The 27,421-nt window shown below is 38.7% G+C and overlaps 1 protein-coding gene across 5 annotated transcripts in view; it reads right to left on the bottom strand.

Annotated features, from left to right (window-relative positions):
* KCNIP4 (potassium voltage-gated channel interacting protein 4) overlaps window positions 1–27,421 on the bottom strand; it is a 1,194,812-nt gene that overhangs the window by 126,042 nt on the left and 1,041,349 nt on the right. Inside the window, exon 2 of one of the 5 annotated variants that reach the window (XM_073012493.1) lies at window positions 23,548–23,653. The exons of the other annotated variants lie outside the window; for them this stretch is intronic. Within the exon in view, the coding sequence (XP_072868594.1) occupies window positions 23,548–23,653 (106 nt within the window). The remainder of the gene's footprint in view (window positions 1–23,547; window positions 23,654–27,421) is intronic. 5 annotated transcript variants of the gene reach the window in all.

The following is a 27,421-nucleotide window of genomic DNA, read 5'->3' as shown; positions in this document are numbered from 1 at the left end:
GAGACTTCGCCTCAAAAAAAAGCAACACCACTGAACCCAATCAACTCTGATTCCTGGAGGCAAACTGTGGGGAGCACAGCATGATTCCCATGTAGGACTGTGAATTCTCGTTGTGACTCAGCCACCTTGTAAGAGCCTGCATTATGGGTGGTTTTAACCCAGTGCCTAACATTTATTGAGCCCCTGTTGTATCCCAGGAAATGGGCAAGGTGCTTGATTGGCATAATCCTAATCCTCACAATAACCCCAGAGTGAGGTATAATTGTTTATTTTTCACATACATGGAGACTGAGTCTCATGGATATGAAGAAATTCATGACCAGAAGTCAAATATGTATTTATATATATATAAACATATACATATATTCTATGCATATATATGGGTTTCCATATGTATGCACAGGGACAGGATTTACACCCAGGTCTTTGATGCTACAGCTTATGTTCTTCCCACTTGGCCAGTCTCTTTCAATACCAACAGAAATAATGATAACCTCTCTTCTTACTTTGTCAAACTCCTCAGAAAAGTTAACTATATTCATTAGATCTGTTTTCTTGCTCTCCCCTTAATCTACTGCAGGCTGACTTCTGGTTCTATGGTGGACTGAATTGTGTCCCTCCTCAAATTCATATGTTGAAGGTCTAACCCTGTATTTGGAGGTAGGGCCTTTAAGAAGATAGTTAAGGATAGGCTGGGAGTGGTGGCTCACACCTGTAATCCCAGAACTTTGGGAGGCTGAGGTGGGTGGATCACCGAGGTCAAGAGTTTGAGACCAGCCTGGCCAACAGGGCAAAACCCCCGTCTCTATTAAAAATACAAAAAATGAAGTGGGCGTGGTGGCGGGTGCCTGTAATCCCAGCTACTTGGGAGGCTGAGGCAGAAGAATCCCTTCAACCCGGGAGGCAGAGGCTGCAGTGAGCCGAGATCTCACTACTGCACTCCAGCCTAGGCAACGAGAGTGATGATTCATCTCAAAAAAACAAAAACAAAAAAAGGTAAGGATAAATAAGGTCATAAAAGCCTTGTAGGATTGGTATCCTTTTAAGAAGAGGAAGAAAACACCAGGAATGTTGGGGTACCTCAAATGTCTTCTTGGGCTCACAGAAGAAAGGCCATGTGAAGACAGAGTGGGAAGATGGTGCATGGCTGGTACCTGGACCTTGAACTTCCAGCCTTTAGAACTCTGAGAGAATAAATTTCTGTTGCTTAAGCCAACCAGTCTGTGGCATTTTGTTGCGGCAGCCCTAGCAAACTAATATATCTACCTATATTCAAATGACACACAACACTGATAAAAGCAGGTCTTGTTATCCACAAAGTTTGCACAGTGAGTGCTGGGCAGTTTGCTAGCCAATTATGTCATTTCATCTTCACAACACCTTTCAAGAGAAGGATTATCATCCCTATTTTATAAATGAGAAAATTGAGGCTTGGAAAGTCTAACTTGGCCATAACTCAAGTAACCCTTGGCCAAACAGCTAGTTAGCAAACAAGGTGAAGACAGATGTCTTCAGCAGCCCAAAGTCCAGGTTACTGAGCACTGTGCTGGGAATGTCAATAGCAACCATCACCTATGGAGAACTTTTGCTCTAAGCCTGGTTGTATATTATCTCATTTTAATACAGGCAGAAGTTCAGTGAGATAGCTACATTTTACAAGAAGTCATGTAGCCCTCATTTTACAAGGAGTAAAGTGGGACTCACATTTCTTAAATAACTTACTCAAGGTCACACAGCTTATAAATGACAGGGCTGGGATTTAATCCCTGGCTTTTTGACACCAAAGACCATGAGCTTAGTCAATATGCTATTTTAAGAGATGGCAACAATTAAATTACTTGGTTCAAAATCCTAGGGGATAAAATATTTTAAATCACAAACTAGTTGGCTGCTGAGCCTCCAATGCCTCAATTTCTTTCCAGGGAAAATATGCCTCGGGCACCTTCAGGAGATCACCAGACCAGCCAGACCAGCCGACAAAGCTGTGCTGATAAGAAACACATGGTAGAATAAGGTACGAAGTGATAGGATCTCAGAGCTGGAAGGAACACAGGAAGTTGTTTCTCTGCATTTTACCCCTGTGAAATTTAGATTTGGGAAAGATGAATGTTTCGTTTGAGACAAAAACCAGAACCAGATGGAACTCTGGCCTCTGGAGTCATCTCCAGGCCATGCCGACATATCATCACTCAGGCATCTTGCAGAGGAGCCAATTCAAACGTGTATTTGCATCCAGAGATAAGCGAAATACAAATAGTATTTTAATTCATGGAGCTTCTAACAAATTTAATTTTAATCAGACAACAAATTCCCAAACCCAGACACCCTTGAGCTTCCTGGCTGTCTCTTTTTGTCCTTTGTTCTTTAGATTTCAGTCTTTCAGGGCCGAGGTTGTCCTAAGTTTGACTCAACAGTCCCCTCAGGCCATGACACAATTGGGCTAGAAATTGGAATTCAAATCATCTGGGAACAACAGAATGAGTTTTAAAAATAGGCATCGTTCTCCCCTTTCTCACAACTTCTCTTAAAGTACAATAGAAGCTTGGTACAGCTCAACTCATAATTATGCAAATTTGACTCTGAGGTCAAACCATGCTGTCCAGAACACGACTACAGAACATCTTGCCTTACGAACAGATATGAGTGTGAGTCCTACCTTCTGAAGACATGCTTTGGAAACAAGTCTTCTAATGCAGAAACCAAATCATATTATGAAGAAGAATGTCACTTTTTGAGAAAGCTGATTCAGAACTCAGGCCATGTGCGCAGAGGTTGAGTCCTTGCCTATAAAGCATGAAGCACTGTGAGGCTGCTGGCTTCATTCTTTTACTTAGGTCCTGCCAAAAGACTGGAAGGATTATCTTACTTGGCACCCTGAAGGTGCTGCATAAGATAATGTGAAATAAATAACTACTTGAAGCATTCCAAGAACAGTGAGTGTATGTACAGCAAGTCTCATTTTTTTTTCTTTTCTTCTTTTTTCTTGAGATGGAGTCTCGCTCTTGTTGCCCAGACTGGAGTGCAGTGGCGCAATCTCGACTCACTGCAAGCTCCGCCTTCCAGGTTAAAGCAATTCTCCTGCCTCAGCCTCCCAAGTAGCTGGAATTAGAGGAACACCCCACCACACCTGGCTGATTTTTGTATTTAGTGGAGATGGGGTTTCACTGTGTTGATTAGGCTGGTCTCAAACTATTAACCTCAGGTGATCCACGTGCCTCGGCCTCCCAAAGTGCTGGGATTATAGGTGTGAACCACCGCACCTGGCCCCATTTCTAAATACCACATGACTCTTATTTAAAAATAAATGTATCCATTTGTCATTCTAAAGATATTATAAATATTGTAACTTTAAAATTCTATTTGAGCTGAAATTAATTTGTCTAGACAAAGCTTCAGCCTGCTTGACTTATATTGCTTTATCTCATTGATAAAAATACCCTCTGAGCCATGACTCCTAATGTTTACATTTTATTAAGTTGGCCTAATAGTGAGTTGATCCATATGGCAATAACGTCATAATGAGGTTGACCACTTTCTAATGATATGTTATATATTATTAGATATTTAGAAGCTTGGTCCAGTGGTGGATACTGGAGGAAGGTTTCCAGTGCTGAAAGATTCTTGACCATAGCATTCGATACTATTCCTGAGAAACTCTAGGATAAGGAGGTGATGCTATTGTTTGTTTAATGTTCAAGTCTGATATGTCAGGACAAAGAAAAAGCTGCCTGGAGGAAGATTTCCAAAGCGAATTTTCATGGCCCTGTTATAATTTATTTTCGCCCTTCTTTTCTACTGCAAAAACTTGCAGGGGGCTGACAATATACTTACCATTCCATGCCTTGATTCCACCGCTCACAAAGCTCAAAGAGGGTGGCATGAAAATCAGCTGAGGAAATCGTTTCTCGGGTGGAGGAATGTGCTGAAGTCCGCACAGCTGTGCGGCTGATGAGTGTGGGCAGGGGGAGCCAGGACCTGCCCCAAGCATGTCTTTCCTCTTCCTGTTACATCATTTGACCTCCTTGGATAGAGAGTTTAAACTGGGGCCGGGCTCTGTAAGCAACTCTTTAGGCTTTGACAGTTTTAAATGCTTTATTGCAAGAACGCAGAGGTCTAGGAACTCCCTTGCCTTTTCCTATCTTTATTACTATTCACCCAGTCACCTACCAAGAATTATTTTCAGGTGCACATGGGGCGTATAGAAGCAATTAATTCCAAGCTGATCACACACAGGCTGCAAGTAGAGAGCAATCAATCCATTCAAAACACTGCGGGTGTCCTAGGCCTTCCCAGATCATCCTGAGCAATTGGAATCCTGAAGTTTTAGTTAGTTTGACATGTATTTCTGCAACCCTGGCCCTCAATGTACGTTAGAACCAAAATACAAAAACAAACACCAAAAAATGAACAAAACATTTATAATTAGTACTTTATCTTATTTAATATTTGTATATCACATTGAAAATGAACACTTCTTAAAAATGGCCATTTAGTTTGAACGCCTTCTGTTATAGGTGCTTGTTGGCAATGACATTGCAATTTCCATTCCAGGAGAATGAGAATTGCTTTGCAATTTCATAATTGAATTCAATCACTTATGAAATATAACAACCCAGTGGTGAACAGCTGAAGCTATTTGTCACAGCACTTATGAAATAGATTGTCTCTACCTTATTTGTAAACATAAATAACTCTTCAACAAGCTTAGATTTTAAAAAATAATCACCTAATTGGAATGCTTATTATCAGCATTAACCATATTATTACTACAGCATCATGAATGGCCCCTTATGGTAGGAGTTATTATTATTATTATTATTATTATTATTATTTTGAGAAGGAGTCTTACTCTGTCACCCAGGCTGGAGTGCAATGGTGTGGTCTCAGCTTATTGCAACCTCCACCTCCTGAGTTCAAGCGAGTCTCCTGCCTCAGCCTCCCAAGTAGCTGGGACTATAGGCACGTGCCACCACACCTGGCTAATTTTTGTATTTTTAGTAGAAAAGGGTTTCACTTTGTTGGCCAGGCTGGTCTCAAACTCCTGACCTTGTGATCCTCCTGCCTCGGCCTCCCAAAGTGCTGGGATTACAGACATCAGCCACTGTGCCTGGATGAGTTATTATTTCTTAGGTGGTGGGGTCTCAACTGATTTTTGGTAAATGAGAAAAACAAAAATTATATTGCTAGTCATTATACACAGACAGAAAATCTACAATAGGAATGCTGAGGGGGCAAAGGAAGGAAACAAGAAATTTAATTGAACTTACACATAAAGACAGACCAGAAGAGACTGATATTCTCTTCAGGAAAGGCAAAAGCTGAGAGGGATTATGAGCAAAGAGAAAAATTTTAAAAAGCAGTGGTACATGGAGAGAGATGAAGAAAGCCCAGATTAGTTTATTAAATTAAAAATGCCCTATCCAAGGAGTGTCTCTTGAACTTTGATAGACTTTCTCCTATTTGTCCTAAAAATCTAATATTAAGACACACGTATGTGTATATTTATTACAACACTATTCACAATAGCAAAGGCATGGAATCAACCTAAATGCCCATCAATGGTAGACTGGATAAAGAAAATGTGGTGCATATATACCATGGAATACTATGCAGCCATGAAAAAGAACAAGATTATGTCATTTGCAGAAACATGGATGGAGTTGGAGGCCATTTCCTTAGCAAATTAATCCAGGAACAGACAACCAAATAACATATGTTCTCACTTATAATTAGGAGCTAAAAGATAACAACACATGGATACATAGAGGGGAACAACAGACACTGGGGCCTACTGGAGTGTGGAGGGTGGGAGGAGGAAGAGGATTAGGAAAAATAACTATCAGTACTAGGCTTAATGTGACTGCCAAGTGGGTTCACCTTACCCACTGCCTAGACAGAGCCAATTTATCAAGACAGGGGAATTGCAATGGAGAAAAAGTAATTCATGCTGAGTCAGCTTTGCGGGACACCAGAGTTTTATTATTACTCAAATCAGTCTCTCTGAGCATTCAGAGGTGGGAGTTTTTAAGGATAATTTGGTGAGTAGGGCTCGGAAAGTGGGGAGTGCTGATTCGTCAGGTTGGAGATGGAATCATAGGGGGCTCGAAGTGGGGTTTTCTTGTTGTCTTCTGTTCCTGAGTGGGATCTCAGAAATGGCTGAGTCAGATTATCGGTCTAGGTGGTGTCAGCTGATCCACTGAGTGCAGGGTCTGCAAAATATCTCAACCCCTGATCTTGGGTTTGACAATAGTGATGTGATCCCCAGGAGCAATTTGGGGAAGTTCAGACTCTTGCAGCCAGAGGCTCCATGACCCCTAAACTGTAATTTCCAATCTTGTAGCTAATTTGTTAGTCCTGTAAATGCAGATTGGTGCCCAGGCAAGAAGGGAGTCTTTTCGGGAGAGGGCTATTATCAATTTTGTTTCAGACTCAAACCATACACTAAATTATTTCCCAAGATTAGTTCAGCCTATGCCCAGGAATGAACAAGGACAGCTTAAAGCTAGAAGCAAGATGGAGATCTCTTTCACTGTCATAATTTCCTCAGTTAAACTTTTGGAAAGGAGGTTTCATTCATACCTAGGTATTTACGACCAGACAAAATAATCTGTACAACGAACCCCTGTGACATGAGTTTACCTATGTAACAAACCTGCACATGTACCCCTGAATTTAAAAGTTAAAAAAAAAGTTGAATACACAGAGATAGAGAATAAAACAACGGTTAAAGTGGGGAGGAACTAGGGAGATGTAGTCAAGGTATAGAAAGTAACATATAGGATGAACAAGTCTAGAGATCTTAAATTACAACATGAAAATTATAGTTAATATTATATTGAATTTTGGATCTTTGCTAAAATAATAGATTTTAGGTACTCTTGCTACATATGAAAAATGGGTACATGAGATAATGAATATGTTACTTTGCTTGACTATAGTAACTGTTTCACCATCTATATGTATATCAAAACATCACATTGTATACCATAAATATATATAATAACATTTCAAAACGTTCATACAACTTCTGAAATTGAATCAGTAATAAAGAACCTGCCAACTAAAAAAAGCCCTGGACCAAATGGACTCACAGCTGAATTCTACCAGACATACTAAGAACTGATACCATTCCTACTAAAACTACTCTAAAATATCAAAGAGGAGGAGCCCCTCCCTAACTCATTCTATGAAGCCAGCATCAGCCTGATACCAAAGTCTGGCAGAGACTCAACCAGAAATGAAAATTTCAGACTAATATCCCTCATGAACCTAGACACAAAAATCCTCAAGAAAATACTAGCATATTGAATCCAGCAGCATATCAAAAAGTTAAAAGTTAATACACCACAATGAAGTAGGCCTTGTTCCTGGAATGAAAGGTTGGTTCAACATATGCAAATCAATAAATGTGATTCACTACATAAACAGAATCAAAAGCAGGAACATTATGATCATCTCAATAGACACAGAAAAAACTTTCAGTAACACCCAATATCCCTTTATGATAAAAACCCTCACCAGACTAGGCATCTAAAGAACATAGCTCAAAATAATATGAGCCATCTATGACAAACCCACAGCCAACATCATACTAAATGGGCAAAAGCTCCAACCATTCTCCATGGGAACTGAAACATGACAAGGATGCTCACTCTCACTACTTTTATTCAACATGGTATTGGAAGTCCTAGCCAGAGCATTCAGGTGAGAGAAAGAAAGAAAAGGCATTTAAATAGGAAAGGAAGAAGCCAAACTATCTCTCTTCACTGATGATATGACTCTATACCGAGAAAATCCTAAAGACCCTTTCAAAAGGCGACGAGAATTGATAAATAACTTTAGTAGTTTCAGGATAAAAAAATCAATGCAGAAAACTCAGTAGCATTTCTACACATCAATGATGTCCAGGCTGAAAGTGAAATCAAGAACACAATCTCGATTACAGTATTCACAAAGAAAATAAAATACATAGGAATACAGCTCACCAAGGAGGTGAAAGATCTCTACAAGGAGTACTACAAAATACTGTTGAAAGAAATCAAAGTGACACAAATAAATGGAAAATCATTTCATGCTTGCAGATTGAAAGAATCAGTGTTGTAAACATGACCATAGTGCCCAATGCAATTTATAGATTAAATACTATTCTTGTCAAACTACTAAGAACATTCTTCACAGAATTAGAAGAAAACTATTCTAAAATTCATATGGAATCAAAAAACAGCCAGAATAGCCAAAGCAATCCTATAAGCAAAAGAAAAAGTAAAACAGAAACAAAGCCCAAGATATCACACTATCTGATTTTAAACTCTACTATAAAGCCACAGTAACCAAAAGAACTTGGTACTGCTCTACACACAGACACCTAGACCAATGAAACAGAATAGAAAACCCAGAAATAAAGTCACACACCTACCACTGTCTGATCTTTGACAAGGCTGACAAAAACGGGCAATGAGGAAAGGACTTCCTATTCAATGAATGGAGCTGGGATAACTGGTTAACTATATGCAGAAGATTGAAAGTGGACCCCTACCTTTCACCATATACAAAAGTTAGCTCAAAATGGATTAAAGATTTCAATGTAAATCTCAAACTATAAAAATCCTGGAAGACAATCTAGGGTATACTTTTCTCAACATCGAGTGGCAAATAATTTTTGGCTAAGTTCCCAAAAACAATTGTAACAAAACAAAAATAGACAAGTGGGACCTAATTAAACTCAAGAGCTGCTGCACAGAGAACGAAACTATCAATAGAGCAAACAGATAACTTACAGAATGGGAGAAGATACAAACGATGTACCCAACAAAGGCCTAATACCAAGAATCTATACGGTAGAGAACTTAAATCAACAAGCAAAAAACAAATAACCCCGTTTAAAACTGGGCAAAGGACATGAATAAACATTTCTCAAAAGAAGACACAGAGTTGGTCAACAAACATGAAAAAATGCTCAGCATTACTAATCATCAGAGAAATGTAAATCAAAATGACAATGAGATACCATCTCATATCAGTCAGAATGGCTATTATTAGAAAGTCCAAAAATAGATACTGGTGAGGCTGAAGAGTAAAGGGGATTGTTACACATGGTGGGAATGTAAATTGGTCTGGCCATTGTGGAAAGCAGTCTGGAGATTTCTCAAAGAACTTAAAACAGGGCTACCATTTGACCCAGCAATCTCATTACTGGGTACACACCCAAAAGAAAACAAATAATTCTACCAAAAAGACACATGCACTCATAGGTTCATTGCCGTGCTATTCACTATAGCAAAGAAGTGGAATCAAACCAGGTGCCCATCAGTGGTAGATTGGATTTAGAAAATGAGGTACACAGACACCATGAAATACTATGCAGCCATAAAAAAGAAGGAAATCTTGTGCTTTGCAGCAACATGAATGGGGCTGGAAGCCATAATCCCAAGCAAATTAACATGGGACTAGAAAAAACAAATACTGTGTGTTCTCCCTTCTAAGTGGGAGTTAAACATTGAACACACGTGGACATAAATATGGAACAGACATTACAGACTGCTGGGACAGGCAGACGTTAAAAAACTACCTATTGGGTACTATGCTCTCTGCCAGGGTGACAGGATCCTAATTCCAAACCTCAGCATGATGTAATACTCCAATGTAACAAATCTGAACATGTACCCACTGTGTCTAACATGGAATTTGAAAAAGAAGAGCATTATTGTAAAGAGATAGACATATGGAAAATGTATTTATGCAAAATGTCATGCCTAATTCATAAGATGTTACTGTGTTGCTTTAGAAAGCAGGCAGTAAACAGATGAAATTGATTACCTAGTGAGTTAAATAGAGTTTGGATAAGCATAGTTATAATAAATTTTTGGTGGTATATTAGGGGGATGATTTGCAGCTAATATCAGTGATGACAATAGTATTCTGCACTAAAATATTTATCCATCTATGTTTTAAAAAGCTATTAGGAAAACTGAGCAGTGTTCTGGGTTTTGTTATGTTCCTTCTACTTTTAAGCTAGTTTTCTCCTTGGCCTTAATTCCCCCACATGTTTACTGGCATAGAAATAGACAAAAAAAAAGTAGTTGATATTCTAGAATAAGGTAACTGTGGGCATTAAATGAGATGGTACATGTGTCTGGCACATAGTAAACATTCGATTAATGATATTGTTGTTCATATAATGTGTAGTAGTACTAGTATTATTTGCAGTAATATCTAGTGTTACCTTCAACACTAGGAGCAGAACAGTGCCTGGGAGTGCTAATTCTGACAAATTATTCAGTTCGTCTGAGCTTTCCTTCTTGGGTCTATTTCCCAACTCTGGCACTGGATAATGTGTTTAACCTTTCCAAGCCTCAATTTAAAAATCTATAAACTGGGGATAATATTTGTATCAATTTCTTAAAGTTGTTTTAAGAGATTGAATTACTGGCAGGCAGTAATAATAAATGACAGTAATGATGACTACTAATAATTATTGCATACGCACTAATTGAGGTGTTATTCTGGAACATTTAGGAGTGAGGGGTCTAACACAGCACTTTCTGAGTTTGAATCATTTTTCTGACTCTTGTTAGCTTTGTGTGACCTTGGGCAAAGTGCTTAGTCTATGCCTCGGTTTCTTCATCAATAAAAGGGGAAGAGCAATGGGACCTACTATAAAATGTTGTCAGGAGGTTGAAATAAAATAATGTGAATAAAACATGTAAAATAGTGGCTGGCACATAGTGTTAAAAATACTCATTATATCGCTGAATTATGAAAATGTTCTTTGAGATGAGTATGATTTTGCCCATTTTTGATGGGTACATTGAGATACAGAGAAATTGAATAACTTGTCCAAAGACACACAGTGATAAGGTTTGGCTCTGTGTGCCCACCCAGATCTCATGTTGAATTGTAATTCCCAGTGTTGGGGGAGGGACCTGGTGGGAGGTGACTGGATCACGGGGGTGGATTTCTTCCTTGTTGTTCTTGTGATAGTGAGTTCTCATGAGATCTAGTTGTTAAAAGTGTGTAGCACTGCCCCCTTCACTCCATCTCTCCCACTCCACCATGTGAAGAAGCTGCTTGCTTCCCCTTCACCCTTCCATCACAATTGTAAGTTTCCTGAGGTCTTCCCAACCATGCTTCCTCTACAGCCTGTGCAACTGTGAGTTAATTAAACTTCTTTTCTTCATAAATCACCTAATCTTAGGTAGTTCTTTCTAGCAGTGTGAGAACAAACTATTACACACGGCAAGGGTAATTCTGTTTTGAAAAAATACTTGCCCCCCAAATTGTACCCAGCTGCTTCGTTTTGCAGGCACTATTTGCTGTTGAATTGCTAATCATGGGATCCACTAGAAAACACAGCTCCCTGAGGACCATTTATACTCTTCCTGTTTGGAATTGATAGGGGAATAAAGACCATCTTTTGGAATAGAATTTGAGACAATAACTGAGCTTTATAGTCTGTCATTTCCTCCCACACACCTTATGATTTAATATCCTGGATGGTTTTCTATTCCCTGAATGAAGACTAAATTGTCAACTTCTGTGTTTTTGCTTATTCTATCTCCTATAAATGAACTTGCTGTTCTTCCTCCTCAATCTACTCTGTCTCTATTCTCTCAGGCTCATTTCAGTGGGGAAGGGGCTTCGCAGAGGAGAAGACTCCTGTGACATTCACACACTCTGTGCACTTGTCAGCTCTGATGGCTTTATATATCAATGACTTCTTTGAATATCTGTCATTTCCTTTGTGATATAAACATTTAGAGGCAAGAGATCTATCTTGATTATCTTATTACCACTAATGCCTAGTATGGCCTGGCATTTATTCGTTTATTTATTAAATATCGATTGAGTGCCTATTATGACCCAGGCATTGGTCAAGGTACAATGGACACTAAAATGAACAAAAACAACAAAATCCTCTCTCCCATGGGCCTAAAATTCTAATGGAAGAGTCACCAATTAGACATCTGAGTGGCAATGTCAAGTGGCTGGAATGGAGACATGGTTCTGAAGTTGATGAGCACAGTCTGGCTGAAGATGTGAATGTCAGAGTCATCACTATATAAGTAATATTAAGACCATCAAACCCAGTGTGATGACTAAGGCAGTATACGTTGGCAGAAAATATAACATTAATTCTTTCATTTATGGAATGAAGGAATACATTTAAAAAAAAACTAAAAGGGCCAGGGAGTGGCAGGGACTCCAGAGTAGGAAAGCCCAAAGCAGGATCAAGCCTAGAAATGACCAGTTTCTAAGAATTACTTTTCCTGTGGGTTTCCTCCCCTGGGGGCATGTCACAGAGCTTCCTGTTCATGGTGGTATTCACCAACAAGAAAATAACTAAGTAGCATGGCTGTATTTAACATTCATTCAACACAGACACAGTTTCCACATGGTCTTTACATATTCTTCATGTCTTCAAACATTTGCCCACGGATAAACAGTGCCTTTGAGTTCTTTTTTCCTCTTAGTCCGGGGCAGCTTGCATGTAAACATGGCATCCAAATAATGATGCCTAAACTCATCTTGATGTGACCAAGATGTGGCAGTCATATGGTAAAACATCATAAAATCTCCCACAACATTATCAAGTGAAAAGAGTTGGAAGTGATTTCAGAGAACACAGGAAAAATGCTTTGCAAAACAAAGCATGAAAATGTACTGTCCAGACTCTGCCCCCATCTCTCCCATTAGAGTATAAGATCATGGCAGGCTGGATCCATGTCTGGTTTATTCATGGCTACATCACTGGCACCAAGGTGGTAGCACCATGTAGTCAGCATTGATAAAAATTTGTCAACTGATTAAACGACCTGGGCTTGAGTCCCAGCTTTGCCATTTAGTAGCTATGTAATTTAGGACAAGTCACTTAAAACCTCAAGTTTTTAATCTCTTCATCTGCAAACTGGCAATAGTAGTGGCACTTGAACAGTAAGTCTGGAGGGTAAGCAGAATAATGTATTAAATAATTTTTCATAGTGCGTGGCGCATCATAGCAATGAATCCGCATACAGGCTTTCTGTAATGATATGATTTTGACACTGATCCTTCTAACATCTGCTCACCTAAAGCATTAATTTTACACTTTTATTGAAATAAATGTGATTTTTTGAATATCCTCAGGAACACTCAATGAAGAATATGTCCACCTCTAAGCAGAGTCTGGAAACACCATAATAAGCTATGGGATTGTTTTTCTCCACAGCCTCAAAGGAGAATGGTTTGCTGAAAGATAAATAAGGTTTTATACTGTCAGTTCATCTCCAGAACTCATCTTTTGTTCTTCTATTTCTTCTTTTTAATGAAACCTTACGAATAAAGGTGGACTAATATTTCTGTAAAGGATTGTTGCCTGTCACACTTGGTGCTTCAAAACGCTTGGCAAAAGGCAATTTGAAAGGTAAGAAGGCTAAACTTGAACCCTGCAATCTAAGCAGATAGAAAACCGGTGCTTTGTAGTTTGTAGACCTGGTGGAGTAGAAAATTGAGGCTCTTTGGAGAATTAGGTTCCCATTTCAGCAGAAACCAGACTCATTGACCAGACTCACATTTAGCCCAAATATTACCTCGTAGGCCAATGAAAATGGAAAATAGGTTGTATAGCTCCTACGAGAAGCTACCTTGGTTACCATCATGAAAGTACTACATAAAACAAAGAAGGCTCTCATTTATCTAACAGTCTACACAGTATTTTGTAAGTAGCCATCATTCCACCCATTGTGACCCAAATGAACAGTAACAAAAGTGGAAAAATAAGTGGGAAGCAAAAGACTTAATCATATAGGTAACCTGAAAAAAACAAAAGATGCACTAATCAACAACAAAACTTGTTTAACGCTTGTTTCAAAAATTTGTGTTATTGAAGCATTTAAAGCCAAGATGTCTAAAATAAAACTATCATCTCTTCTTAACTGGCCTTCATGGCCTTCCCTCTATGTGCCTTATCTTGATAAATTTCACCATTATCATTTTGGTGGAGTCACTTCATCTCTTTCCTATCTTTCACTGAATATCACAAATTGTTTTTCAATATTTCCAATTACACACAATTCCACCATGTGTTTCAAATTTATCCTCTCCCTTCCACCATGATTGCCATGTTTAGGACAGTCTAGCGGTAAAGACGCTAAGCTTCGGTATTACATCGTTGAAGGTAAAATCCCTGCTTTGATGTGTCATAATTGTTAGGTGCTGGGTGAGGGATTTAATTTCCTTGTTTACTTTTCTCTTTTAAGTGGAGATTATAATTGTGCCTTCTTCATAGACTTGCAGTAAATATTAAGAGTAATTATTCAGGCTTAAAATAGCATTATGCTTAAGTGTTAGCTATTGACACTGTCTTGCATAGACATTTTAAGCAGTTTCCAACTAATTTTCCTGTCTTCTTTCTCTTTCTCTCTCAACAATTTGTCTTCTGACTTATTTTTGGTGTTATTTTACCACTCTGAGTTTCAGTTGGTTCGTTGTTTCAGAAACCAGTATCCCACTAAGTTTGGTTATTAGTTTTGACACCCTGTCTGTCTCTTGTCTTCAATTATTGTTCTTGATCCTTTGCTAGTCTTTTCTCTAACTTCAAGTTCACATCATGCCTTCTAAAATTTGGCTCATATCTAGCTCCCTCTACTCTTGGCTGACTAGCCATCCCCAAATGCCAGACAAGATGAAAAATCACTCCTCAACTTAAAAACCTCACTTAAAATCCCCATTGCCTCTCTGCAGAGTGAATGCAGCATAGTGCCCAGGACAGTTTTCAAAATCTGGCCCCAGATCACTTTGGTGGCTGCTTCTCTTGCAGACTTCTTGCCCCTCCTGACTGTCTAAGCTTTGTCTTTTGAAGTACCTAGAACGCTCCTCCTTTTTCTCCCTCTGATGAAATGATTCTTCTCCAAAGGCCCTTGCTGAAATATTAACTCTCTGTGAAATGCACCTAGGTGAGATTGAATTTCACCTATATCACTACAATAGTTGTGATCATCGTAGCAGCAGGAGAATAACAGCAAAAGCAGTCAACATTTACTGACCACGTACTAGCCAGGCACTATTCTAAACACTTTACATGCTCAATCCTTTGAGCAAACTTACAGATTATTTACTATCATTTCTACCTTATGGATGAGGAAATTGAGGCCCAGAAGGGATAAGTAGCTTAAATAAAGTTTCTATAACTAGTTAGTCACAGAATGAGGATTTGAACCAAATAGGCTAATCCCAGAGTTATCACGTTCAACTTTTTAACTCTAATATCTCTCTAGTTTTGCCTCTTACAGCATTCACAACACTTTACTTGTATTCGTTGTGTCTTAGTGATCTACGTATGTGTCTGTTTATTTCAGTACAATGTTAGTCTTCAGATGTAGTGATCTGTGTATTCCCCTGTGCCCAAAACTATTGCTTTTCAAATAGTGCTCCATAAATGTCTGCCATATTGAAGTGAAATTCATTAAATTTGTCAACAGAAAACAGCTGTCCTGACACTCCTACCTTTTACCTTTCCTATACTAAAACCTGTGAATGATTTAATGACGACCTCTGGTAGATATACAATGGACCAGGAAAAATAAAAACCACGATTTTCCGTTTTTCACTAAATATCTATGTGACTTTGGGCAAGCCACTTCATCTCTCCTTTTTTAGTTTGGAAGATGGAGATTTATTATAACCCTTGTAATCTGCCATTATCACAGGAGTTTTATTAAAATGAAATGAGATATTCAAAAGAAAGAATTTTAAAACTTGTAAAAGGCCATATACCTGTAAGAAACAAATATTCTAATAGGTAAAACATACAGCCAATATCTAAATGATAGGGCCAATTGGTATTACAGCGGGGTGAAATGGAGTTTCTAATGTTTCCCATGTTCTGCGTTTCATGGAAAGTGAAATACCACAAAAGAAGGAAATCTGTGTTAGCTTTGAAACCTCCACCATTTGTCACAGCCAGGAATAATTAATGCCATCTCGATGGCTGCTGCAAGCTAGATCTGGAAAGAGACTTGGGCACAGTCTCTACTTCTTACTCATGGATGGTGAGAGGCCCAGAGAGAAGAAAAAAACTCATTCAAGGGGTTACCACCATCTTCCTGCACAATATGTGCTGTGTATGAGGGTCCCACATTGAGCAGGTAAGTGGAAAAAGATCTAGTCATTTTTTTTTTTGTAAAACTGACCAGAACGTTGAACGTAACTAGAGAACTGGTAAAGTACAGAGACTCTGCAGCTCCACTGCTGTGTTCAATCCCTCCCCCAACTCCCACACCTCTTGCTGGTGATGTGATTCAGGCAAATTAAATAATCCCTCATGCCTCAGTTTCCTATTCTGTAAAATGGGTATAATCGTGTCCATCTTACAGAGTTATTTTTAGGATATAATGAGTTACACTGTACAAGCCACTTAAAACTGTACCAGGCACATAGTAAGTGCTAAATGTTTGATAAATAAATAAAAATCACATCTGAGATTTTGAACATAAAACTTTTAGGGCTTAATGAAATTGAATGAATCTTGCTTTCTATTAAGAAATACATGAATATTAAATTTACATTCATGGGTTATGCCTCTGTTCTTCCACAGATTTTCCTGACAACATGCCTAGGTCAGAACCTTTAGCTAAATTCACCAAAGAGTTAGCATGAGATTAATTAACTGTCAGAGGTTAAACATTAAAAAAAAATCCTGGAGGTTACTGTTGTATTTTTAATTGGCATCATGTTGGCCGTTCAAGTTGCTTTTTGCAAACAAATCTTCCAACAGCCAAATGCTGATGGTTTCTCTGCCAACAGAAGCATCTAAAAATTTCTATGATCAATGTGCTACCAGGAAAAACAAAACACACTGAAATGTTATGCTATATTTGATGCCAAAAACCTGAAACACGGTTAGGAAATTGTGTTTTGCGTTTTGCAAAGCAATGTACTGATGGTGGCTTATTGATGAGTGGTCTAGTCTCACAATAACCTTGTCATATTTATGCTCCCATTTCTGCTCAAATCAAAAACAAAAACCCTAATGAAGCTCTAACTTAGTGAATCAATTATTTTGATTGAATGAGGGCACTGAGATAGTACTGGGTAGATGTTGTTATTAGTCAAATTTAGATAAAAATGTGAACACATACAAATACACAGATAATCACGTGTCGAATGTTTTATCTTTTGTATTTTTTCCTGACCATTATCTAGTAAGTACCTTTTTGTCAAATAATGTCCATTGAATGAATAAGGAACATGACTACTTTATTCTTTGGTAAAAGAACTGGGGCATAGAGAGATAAAGTGAATTACTCAGAGTTATTCAATGAGGAGATATAACCAGAGACTTGACAGCATTTATTATTTCTTTAAAAAATGTTTGTGCTGACATAAAATATAGTAGCTAGGAATTTCTTGACACTAAGTCATCCATAAAGGAGCTAAATTCCTTAATCCTATAAATAGCTACTCAATATCAATGTACATTCATGAGCCAGTTGTCAGCCTCCAGCCTCCAAGATGTCTTGGAATTGGGAAGCAATCTTTTTTTTTGTTTGGTTTTCGAGACCGAGTCTCCCTCTGTCACCAGGCTGGAGTGCAGTGGTGTGATCTCGGCTCACTGCAACTTCTGCCCCCCGGGTTCAAGCGATTCTCCTGCCTCAGCCTTCCAAATAGCTGGGACTGCAGGCGCAGACCACCACGCCCAGTTATTTTTTTTTATTTTTTGTATTTTTAGTAGAGAGAGGGTTTCACCCTGGTGGCCAGGATGGTCTCGATCTCTTGACCTTGTGATCTGTCCACCTCGGCCTCCCAAAGTACTGGGATTATAGGTGTGAGCCATCATGTCCGGCCTGGGACGAAACCTTATAAGAGGAGTGTGACTCTAAGTCTGACTGACGCTAAGTGTGACTGACTCTAAGAATTGTCACTGATCCTGTAGATCACAACACCTGGCTCCTAAGATCTACAGACTCTGGAAAACATCTTCCATCATTTAGCCTCCTTCTTTCTCAATGCTGCTGTGGTTCTGGAAGTCTGACCTTTGAGGACAATATTATCTGGACTCCTTGCCCTTCTGGCTTCCCATTGGGTTTGGCCACTGGAGAAGAGGACAAGAGAGAGCTTACAGTACTTATTATTTGGGCTCACTCTTTGGTGAGTTGACAATAGCTGCATTTCTCATCCAAGGACTAGAGCCCTATCTTATTGTTGCAGCTAAAGCTATGGCTTTTTCCAGCTTCTGGTAACCAGCAACCTAGAAATGATAACTTTTCCTCTTGCTAACACTGAATATTTCACAGCCTTATTGGCTCAAGAAACCCTACACATACCTTTACAAAATGTTCCTTCATTCAACTCTCCCCCATTGCCCTATTTAAATATGCCTTTTGTTTCCTTCCTGGACCTTGACTGACATTGAATCGTAGAATTTCAGTGTTAGAAAATACTGGATTTGGAGTTGAGTTTCTCATTTCAGATTTTTTCAGAAGCTTTGTGATTTTGAGCAAATAATCTCCCTTCTCTAGTCCTCAGTTTTCTCATGTACAAAATAGCCTATATTCCTTATAGTAGGCTATTATTATTACTACTATTTTTTAAATACTCTGTAAATCACTTAAAATACAATAACTATTTCTTTAGAAACCATCTAGTCCAATTGGCTTTCTTGTGTGCCAACCACGTGAAATTGTTTTTCCTTCTCCTTGAGTTTTTCCAGTAAGTCTTCTATGAGTATGATGGTCTCATATCTTGCAATCAGACAGTAAGTGTATTGGTTATCACTGGAGTAAGGTTCTTTTGGATATAGCGTTTTGTTTATTCAACTTCTCAGGTGTGGGATTCTGCTCAAATCATTACAAGCTTTTCAGGCCACAGCTATCTCAATTGTGAATTGGGTAAAACCTACCCTCCTGCAGGCAAAAGGCCAGATCTAATGTTTTCTGTTTTTTTTTTTTTTTTTTTTTTTTCCAATTTGAAGATTTACATTAGGAAAAACAGCAACTACTGCAGACCTGTAAGAGCTCCCTCAATCAATATCAGAGGTCATGAGTGTACTCAGCCTGCTAAAGTGATGAAGACAGCAGGCCGTGGAGTCAGAATTCTAGCTCTGCCAACTGGGGCATTTGTTTTGTTTCTTGGTGCCTCAGTTTTTTTAGTCATTCTATGTACCTACCTCAAAAGGTGGTCGGGAACATCAAGTGAGTTCATCCTTGTCATTGATTCATGCTCATGATATTTCCTATACTAAATACTTTGCATCGATTATCTTATTTAGTTCCCATGACAATCCATTTTCTGATAATCGTAATCGTCTTTCTTTGTCTGTCTCCGATAAACCATGCCCCTTTCCTCCTTCTAGAACACTCTCTCCAGACCTTCACATTACTGGCTTCCTTTTATTCTAAGGACTTAAAAGACATCTCAATGAAGCTTTCTCTGACCCAGTCAAGATATCTCCCCTGCATACATTCCCTTTGCATCATATCACCACAAGTTTACTTCTGCTATAACACTTATCATGTCCCAAGATTACCTTTGTTTTCTTGTTTATTCTCCCTCTTCCCGCATAAGCTCCAGGAAGGTAGTAAACTGTGTTCCACTCCTCACTAGAAAGTGAGTGTCTAGTATCATGCCTGCCCTATATGGTCTCTAAAAATATTGTGGAATGAATGACCAAATAAAGAAATTAAGGGGCAGAGAATTTACGTAAATAAGTTTACAGTGATAAACAGGCATTTTGTTTACTAAGAGGCACAACAGGAATTCAGACACATGCCAGCATGATGCTAAAACCCACAATGCCCCCCTTTGCCTCTTTCAATAGCTCTTGGAGGAGATCATGAAAGTCTGAGCTGCCTCAGAGCTGTAGCACAAGAGACATAAAGGAGAAGTGAAATTAAAAGATATTCAAAGAGTACACTGACCAGAGTTTAGTAGCCATTAAGATGGTGGGTGGGGGATCATTAAGCAGAGAGAAGATTCCAACTTCAGCAACTGGGCAGCTCTTGATGCCAATGAATGATGTAAGAAGCTCAGAGTGAGTGCTACAGAGTGATAGTGATCAGGATACTGCCTCTGGCTGTGCGTTCATCCGCATCCTGGGATGAAGGTTCAAAGAGCTGTGGGCAATTGGCTGGCTAGGGGATAGTGGGATAGGCCAAAAATGTGAACAAGACAATTCTTTGTTCAAAGCCCAGGTATTGCTGCCTCTATCCCTGTCTCATTTCTTACCCTGGTTGATGCGATATTAGTGTCAGGAGGAAGACATTCTAAGGCCTAAATTAATTCTCATTAGATCGTATCTATGACTCTTGTTCAACTACCAGTCAGGTGGCTCGATGGGAGAAGGCCATTGGCTATGGTATAGATCCATCACCTCCTGTGTTTGAAGTCATATGTGTTGATCCCTGATACCTTTCCAAGACAGTGGTGTTTTTTGATATTTGTCTGACAGTCTTCTCAAACATCAAAGTCAAGATATGTGGTTCAACACGGTAGTTTGGGACTTATAAGTTTTGCCTTTGACATTTTAAAAATGAGAAATACATTTAATTTTCAAACATTTAAGAATGTTTACGGTTCTTCATGCAGAAAATCTTTGTCATATGCTGCTTCTTTTAATGTTTTCATTTAAGGCACAAACACCAGAACTAATAGTTTAAATCTGTATTTGACAAATGACTATAAAAGGTATACAATTTCCAAGTATTAAGAGTATTATGCCTAAATAACAAAAGAACTCAAGAAGAAATATGTATGCTTTGCTGAAAAATATTTGAAAGGCCAATTTGTGGAAAAATTTTGTAACATACATTGGGAAGCTTACATTCTGATAACTCAGTTCTTTTATCCAATAATTCAAAATTTAGGGGAAAGTAATTTTAAAAGCATAGCTACATACACAGAGTCATTTATCATAGTGCTATTTATATTGAGAGTGGGAGGTAAACAGGGGAAAAATTTAAATATCCAAAGCCAGAGAATGGGGTCAAATACAATATTCTAGCGCTATGGAATGTAGTATTATGCTTACCATTAAAAATGATTTTACAACAAATTTTAATAGCAGGGTTGATATTTATGAAAGTATACCATGTAAATGAATAAAAATTTGGTATAGATATGATATCATCAGTACATATACACTGACAGTAAAAAAGATATTACTAGTTATTTGTAGTTACTTCAAGGTAGCAGATTGTGTGTGTGTGGTGTGCACATGTGTGTGGGCTCTTATCTTTCTTTGCACTTTTCAAATTGACTGTCCTGAACATGAGAGACTTTTGCAAACATGATAAATAAACCATTCACCTTTCCAACCCTGGAGGAGAAGGCAAAAGATGAAGAGGAGAAGGCGGGAGTCTTATGGGGTCCACAAATCATGAGCTAAGTCTAGCGTCGGTTCAGTATCAGCCAGTTCTATACATTCCCATTAGTATTTAAAGTCATTCTGATCTTTTTTTTTGGAATTTTCTATTTTTTTTCCTCTCAACACATCCTTTTGCCTCACAGTTAGTTGAAAATTGCATCGTATCCTCCGTGAACATTTATTTGGGGGCATGGCTTTATCAGACGCTGGTGCACGAAGAGTGCTAACATGACAATTTTCTGCTTCTCTATGTGAATAGAGAGATCCATTTGAAAGTTACATTTTACCTGTCTACATGGTACCAATGACTATATTTTCAGCAAATATCTGATAAATTGGCAATTTCGATTCCAACCTGAAAGGAGAAAAGCGATGGCTCTAATAACCAACAATCTCTGACAAATAGTGGCAATAAAAGCGCCTGCAGCTTCAATATCACGTAGGATTAGGGCTCTGGCATTTTTCTAGATTATGGTCTTCCAGGTTGCTGATGATATGTTTTATTTGTGAGATGGTGTGCATGTGTGTGCAATGAAAGAAAAAAAAATCAAGGCAAGGTATCTAAACTATAATTTTAATTTTTGTATGTGTATGGGATTATTACTAATAAAAGTTATTTAGTTCTGCCTCCTCTCCCCAGAGAATATAATGTAAGCTCTGATAGAAGAGCTTTTTTTGTTTTGGTTTGGTTTTTAATCTGTTTTATTCACTGCTCCATCTCCCAGCACAAGAAGCAGGCAGTGACATATAATAAATATTTGTTGAATGAATAAGTGAATTAATTAAATCCTATTATGATGATATATCACCTTTGGTCAGTGCCATTGACACAAATTGCTATTCTATTCTGGCACTTTTCACTGAATGTATCATGTTGTTTGTGGTTCTTTCCGTAATTTTTCATTTGTGTTGTGGAGACCCATGACATTTTAGGGCATTCATATTTTTAAATCACTAATTGAATCCATGAGTTCCTACAAAATGTTGTAGCATTATAAAAAGAGAGTAGGCAGAGATGTGGGTTATAGCCCCAATACCTAGGGAATTCCACCTAGATTTTTAATGTTCCATTTTCTCACTAGCAAAGAATACCACCTTCTCTGATTCGAAGACTTGTTTGATGCTTGAAAAAAATTGTGTATAAAGAATGTTTGTACACAGAGAATATTTGTAGATGTATATTCTAAGTTATATAGCATCTTTATAAAACAAATTGAGGACTTCCCTTAGATATCCTCTATTTTCTACTCTTTAAGAATGCCACAGATTTGGAGAGAAAGAGAAGATGGAGAATGTGATGGTTAGCCTTACCTGTCAAGTTGGCTAGGCTACAGTACACAGTTATTTAATCAAACCCTAATCTAAGTGTTGCTGTGAAGGTATTTTGTCAATGTGCTTAACATCTATAATCAGTTGACATTAAGTTAAGCATAGATTACCCTGAATAATGTAGGTGGGCCTCATCCAATCAGTTGAGGCTTCCTGAAGAAATCCTTCCTGAGCTTCCAGCTGCCAGCATATTCTATGAATTTCAGACATGCCAGCCCCCATAATGGTGTGAGCCAATTCCTTCAAATAAATCTCTTTACATATGTTTGCATATATGCATATGTACGTGTGTGTATATGCATGTGTATGTATGTATATTATATGTATATATTTATGTGTATGCATGTGAGTATGTATTGGTTCTGTTTTTCTACAGAATCTTGACTGATACAGGGAGAGAATGAGCAAAGAAGAAAAGTCCCATTTATTTAAATGTTTGACCCTCTGTAATATTTTTTCTAATCTAGTGATATTTTTGAATTTTGGCAGTGTCTAAATTATAGACCCAGTGGATGAGAGTCAAACAATGTACAAGGTAATATAGTTAAAGTGTCCAGCTGCTCTGCTAACAAGGCAAGCAATAGGAATTCCTACAGTTACTTGAGTCTAGTCCCCATCCCTCACATCAAACAAAAATGTCCCAGTGTTTTGCAGGACAGACTCCTGTCACTAAGACTGTGCTGTCAGTCTGCCAAATGGAAAATGACTCCTAATAGCCCAAATGTTCTCTTGGGTATTTAGGTAGACACGAATGCATCAATAGAGTTGCTTTTGTAGAATATAATATATTGATTCTTTGTAGAAGCAGAGAACTGCAATGCATGCAGACCTAAAGAAACAAAACAAGAATTTCAGAGGAAAAAAAAACCAAAAAAACAAACTTGCTTTGAATAGCAGGAGACGACGTTTTGGCAGCTGAGCAGGGCAAGAGCTTCATGAGCCGCTCTTTAATGCTGCGCTTGGTGCTGTTCTGAGCGTAGAGGAAACCTAGAAGATACAGGATCAGTTCTGTTAATGCTGTCTGCAGAAAGAAACGGGACGTGCTGCGGGGATTATCAGAAAAGCCAGGCAGGAAGGATCAGGGATGCAGCCATCCACTCAGGCAATCACAGGCAGTGGGTTGGGACCCCGGAAGGAAAAAAAAGAAAGTTTGTTTTCTTCTCATTTAGTTTTGTTTTTATTTCTAAATATCGTTTTGAAGATAATGATGAACAAGTGAAAGCAGAATCACAAAATGTATCTATTGAATGGCAAAAGATTTAAAAAAAGCCATAAAAAAAAATCTGGTGTTTTTTTTTTTTTTTTTTTTTTTTTTTTGGCCCTTAGATTAGGGATAAAACCAGTATCACTAGAAGAGTTAACTGGACTGAAATTTCAATATTCAAACCAGCACTAAGGGCTCACATGACAATTTTCTGTTATTGCTCCCCATCTTTGATTATAGCAGAGATAGACACTTCACATCAGTCATTCACACCACAGTCGCCTGTTAGTACCTTTGCCTTCCTGAAAATGAGAAAACAAATGTCCGTAATATGCAGCTTCATTAGCATATAGTGATATGGCCAGAGATGGGACAATCTTTCCCATTTTTTACATGTGGACACTAATGAATGGAACTTTTTCAAACAGAGTAATTCTGGAAGAAGCAAGGCAAGCTTGTCAAACATTAACCCAGAAATAGACAGAGCAGTATGTGTGACAGCAGATACCTGGAGAGGACTCAAGAGAAATCAAAAGTGGTTGGACGGGTGAGCTTGCAAACTGCTGAAACAACTTTTGATGTCAGGAGCCAACTATCCAAGTTAGCATCAATTTACCCACCCTGAGGTCTCAGACGGTTGGATGTCATGTTAATAGGTAACTAGCTTCCCCCAGATCAGCATGGAAGATGTCAAATATAAACCATCAGCACAGAAACCAATTTAAATCGAGGTTCTACCATCTTTACAACACGAATCTGGCAAATGTATGACTTGTTCCTTTTCTAATTCTTATCTTGGAATTATAAAAAAAGTCCTGACCACAAGCCTACTGATTTAGTTTCCTTTGGGGCTCTTTTACCCACCAACAGTGTCCACGGGCTAAAACTCGTGTGTGTGTGTAGAGTGGGGTGACAAAATGAAGTAGTAAATACACAATTTAAAGAAGATCATTCCTCTGATTAAAAGCCCCCTAAAAGCTTCATGTTGTTTTTCTATCAAGGATGCCAAGTATGATCTGGCCCTGCCTGAGTCTCTGACAGCATTTGCAGCCACTCTCCCTGTTTTCTGGGCCATCCACTATTGGCCACACCACCCTTCTTGCTAGAACTCACAAAGCAGGCCCTCTTCTGGTCTTAACACCTATGTGGTATGAAATGTCTTGTTCAACTGCTGGTTGAGGGTCTGGCACGTAACAGAATGTCAATAAATGTCTGGCAAATGAGTAAAATAAATTCACTTTGGATGTCTAAAGAAGACTTGATTCGTTTCCTAGATTAATATCTAAGTAAGCTTTCTTTTAATTTTCCTTTAAGTTCTGGGATACATGTTCAGAACGTGCAGGTTTGTTACATAGGCATACATGTGCCATGGTGATTTGCTGCACCTATGAAGCCATCATCTAGGTTTTAAGCTCCACATGTGTGTGTAGGGTCGGGTGACAAAAATGTTATAAACGTCCTTAATATCTCCCTCCCCTTGACCCCCACCCCGACAGGCCCCTCTGTGTGATGTTCCCCTTCTTTTAAACTTGTAAAATAAATCTGGTTTACATAAAACACACCCTATATTTTCCTTCTGTTTTCCATTTCTGGAAGGATGCAGACATCTAACTACCCTCTCCTTTGTAAACTCCTCTAGGACATGAGGGTCTTACTTTAGCTCCCCACACAGGCATTCTGCTCCTCCCCTTTATGCCATTTCAAACCTCCATGCCAGGATATGTGCTGTTCCCTCAGTCTTGTCAGCTGTTCACCAATTCTCAACTTCTGTGCAGTCTTTTTTTTTTTTTTTTTTTTGAAGCACAGTCTCACTCTGTTGCCCAGGCCAGAGTGCAGTGGCACGATCTCAGTTCACTGCAACCTCCAGGTTCAAGCAATTCTCTTGCCTCAGCCTCATGAGTAGCTGGGATTACAGGTGCATGCCACCATGACTGGCTAATTTTTGCATTTTTACTAGCGACAGGCTGGTTTCAAACTCCTGACCTCAAGTGATCCACCCACCTTGGCCTGCCAAAGTGCCAGGATTACAGGCATGAGCTACTGCACCCAGCCCCATGAGGCCTTTAAAACTCAGTTCAAACACACCTTCCTCTGGCCAACTTTCCCTCTTGTGTCTCCAACTTGCCTAGGAGAAGAAAGACTTCCTCCCTCTCCTGCTTCCCAAGCTAACTTTGGGAGAAATTTAGCTTATACTTTAAATGATAATAGCCCTTCCCCAAAACTAAACCGCCTTTGTAAAGTTAATGAAAAACCACCAGGTTAGGAGGATGAGAGGAGCCTGAATTCTGCTAAGGTGTAGCCATAAGCTATTACCAGCCGTTATTCTTGAGGTCATGAGATTCATAACTTTCCCAGTTACTCTTGCAGATAACATCACTATTGTAGAATCTAAGATTGGCTTTTTGAGATGTCTTTTCAAGTTTTTGCATTTCTGACAATGAATGGCTTCACCCAGACATGCCAACCAGTCCTGTGACCCCACCCAGACGCCAACTCAGAATGAGGATCATTTTCCATACCCCTAGGATTGCATCCCCAACCAGTCAGCAGCACCCTTTCTATTACCCACCAACTATCCTTGAAACACCCTAGCCTCTGAAGTTTCAAGGAGGCTGATTTGAGGAATTATAAAACTCTGGGTCTCTGGCTCAGCCGGCTCGGTATGAATTAAACATTTTACTGCAATGTACTTGTCTTCATAAATCAGCTCTATCTGGGCAGCAGGCAAAATGAACCCAATGGGCAGGTTACACTATCAACTTCAAAAAGTTAGGATCAGATGAAATAATATATAAAGCATTTAGCACAGTGACAGCCACATAATGCAGTCCAAACAAATATTAGATACTCATTTTGTTTCACTTATTTGAGTATACCATATTTCCGACTGTCTCGGATCCTTTTCACATGCTGTTATCTGTATCTAAACTTTTACTTTACTTTCTCTTCATCTAGTTAATGCCTGTTCATCCCTGAGATTTCAGTTCAATGATAACTTTTGAGGGAAACCTTATAGGGTAAACCAAACTAGATTATGAACAGTCACTATAGATGCCCATAGTTTTCTATGTTTCTCCTTCATAGCAAGTATAATTAAAACAATTCATGATACAATTACATATTTAACACGTCTTCCTTACTGAAATGGAAGATGGAAGATGTCTACTTCTAGCCTTTACAGAATAAATGTTATTGGATATTCTTCTTTTATTATTATTATACTTTAAGTTCTAGGGTACATGTGCACAACGTGCAGGTTTGTTACATATGTGTACATGTGCCGTGTTGGTGTGCTGCACCCATTAACTTGTCATTAACATTAGGTATATCTCCTAATGCTATCCCTCCCCGCTCCCCGCTCCCAACAATAGGCCCCGGTGTGTGATGTTCCCCTTCCCAAGTCCAAGTGATCTCATTGTTCAATTCCCATCCATGAGTGAGAACATGTGGTGTTTGGTTTTCTGTTCCTGTGTTAGTTTGCTGAGAATGGTGGTTCCCAGCTGCATCCATGTCCCTACAAAGGACATGAACTCATCCTTTTTTATGGCTGC

Source organism: Chlorocebus sabaeus, chromosome 27 (assembly GCF_047675955.1).
Source record: "Chlorocebus sabaeus isolate Y175 chromosome 27, mChlSab1.0.hap1, whole genome shotgun sequence".
Taxonomy (NCBI): Eukaryota; Metazoa; Chordata; class Mammalia; order Primates; family Cercopithecidae; genus Chlorocebus; species Chlorocebus sabaeus.
The sequence above is the reverse complement of the archived record's forward strand: the minus strand, read 5'-3'. Positions and strand labels throughout refer to the sequence as shown.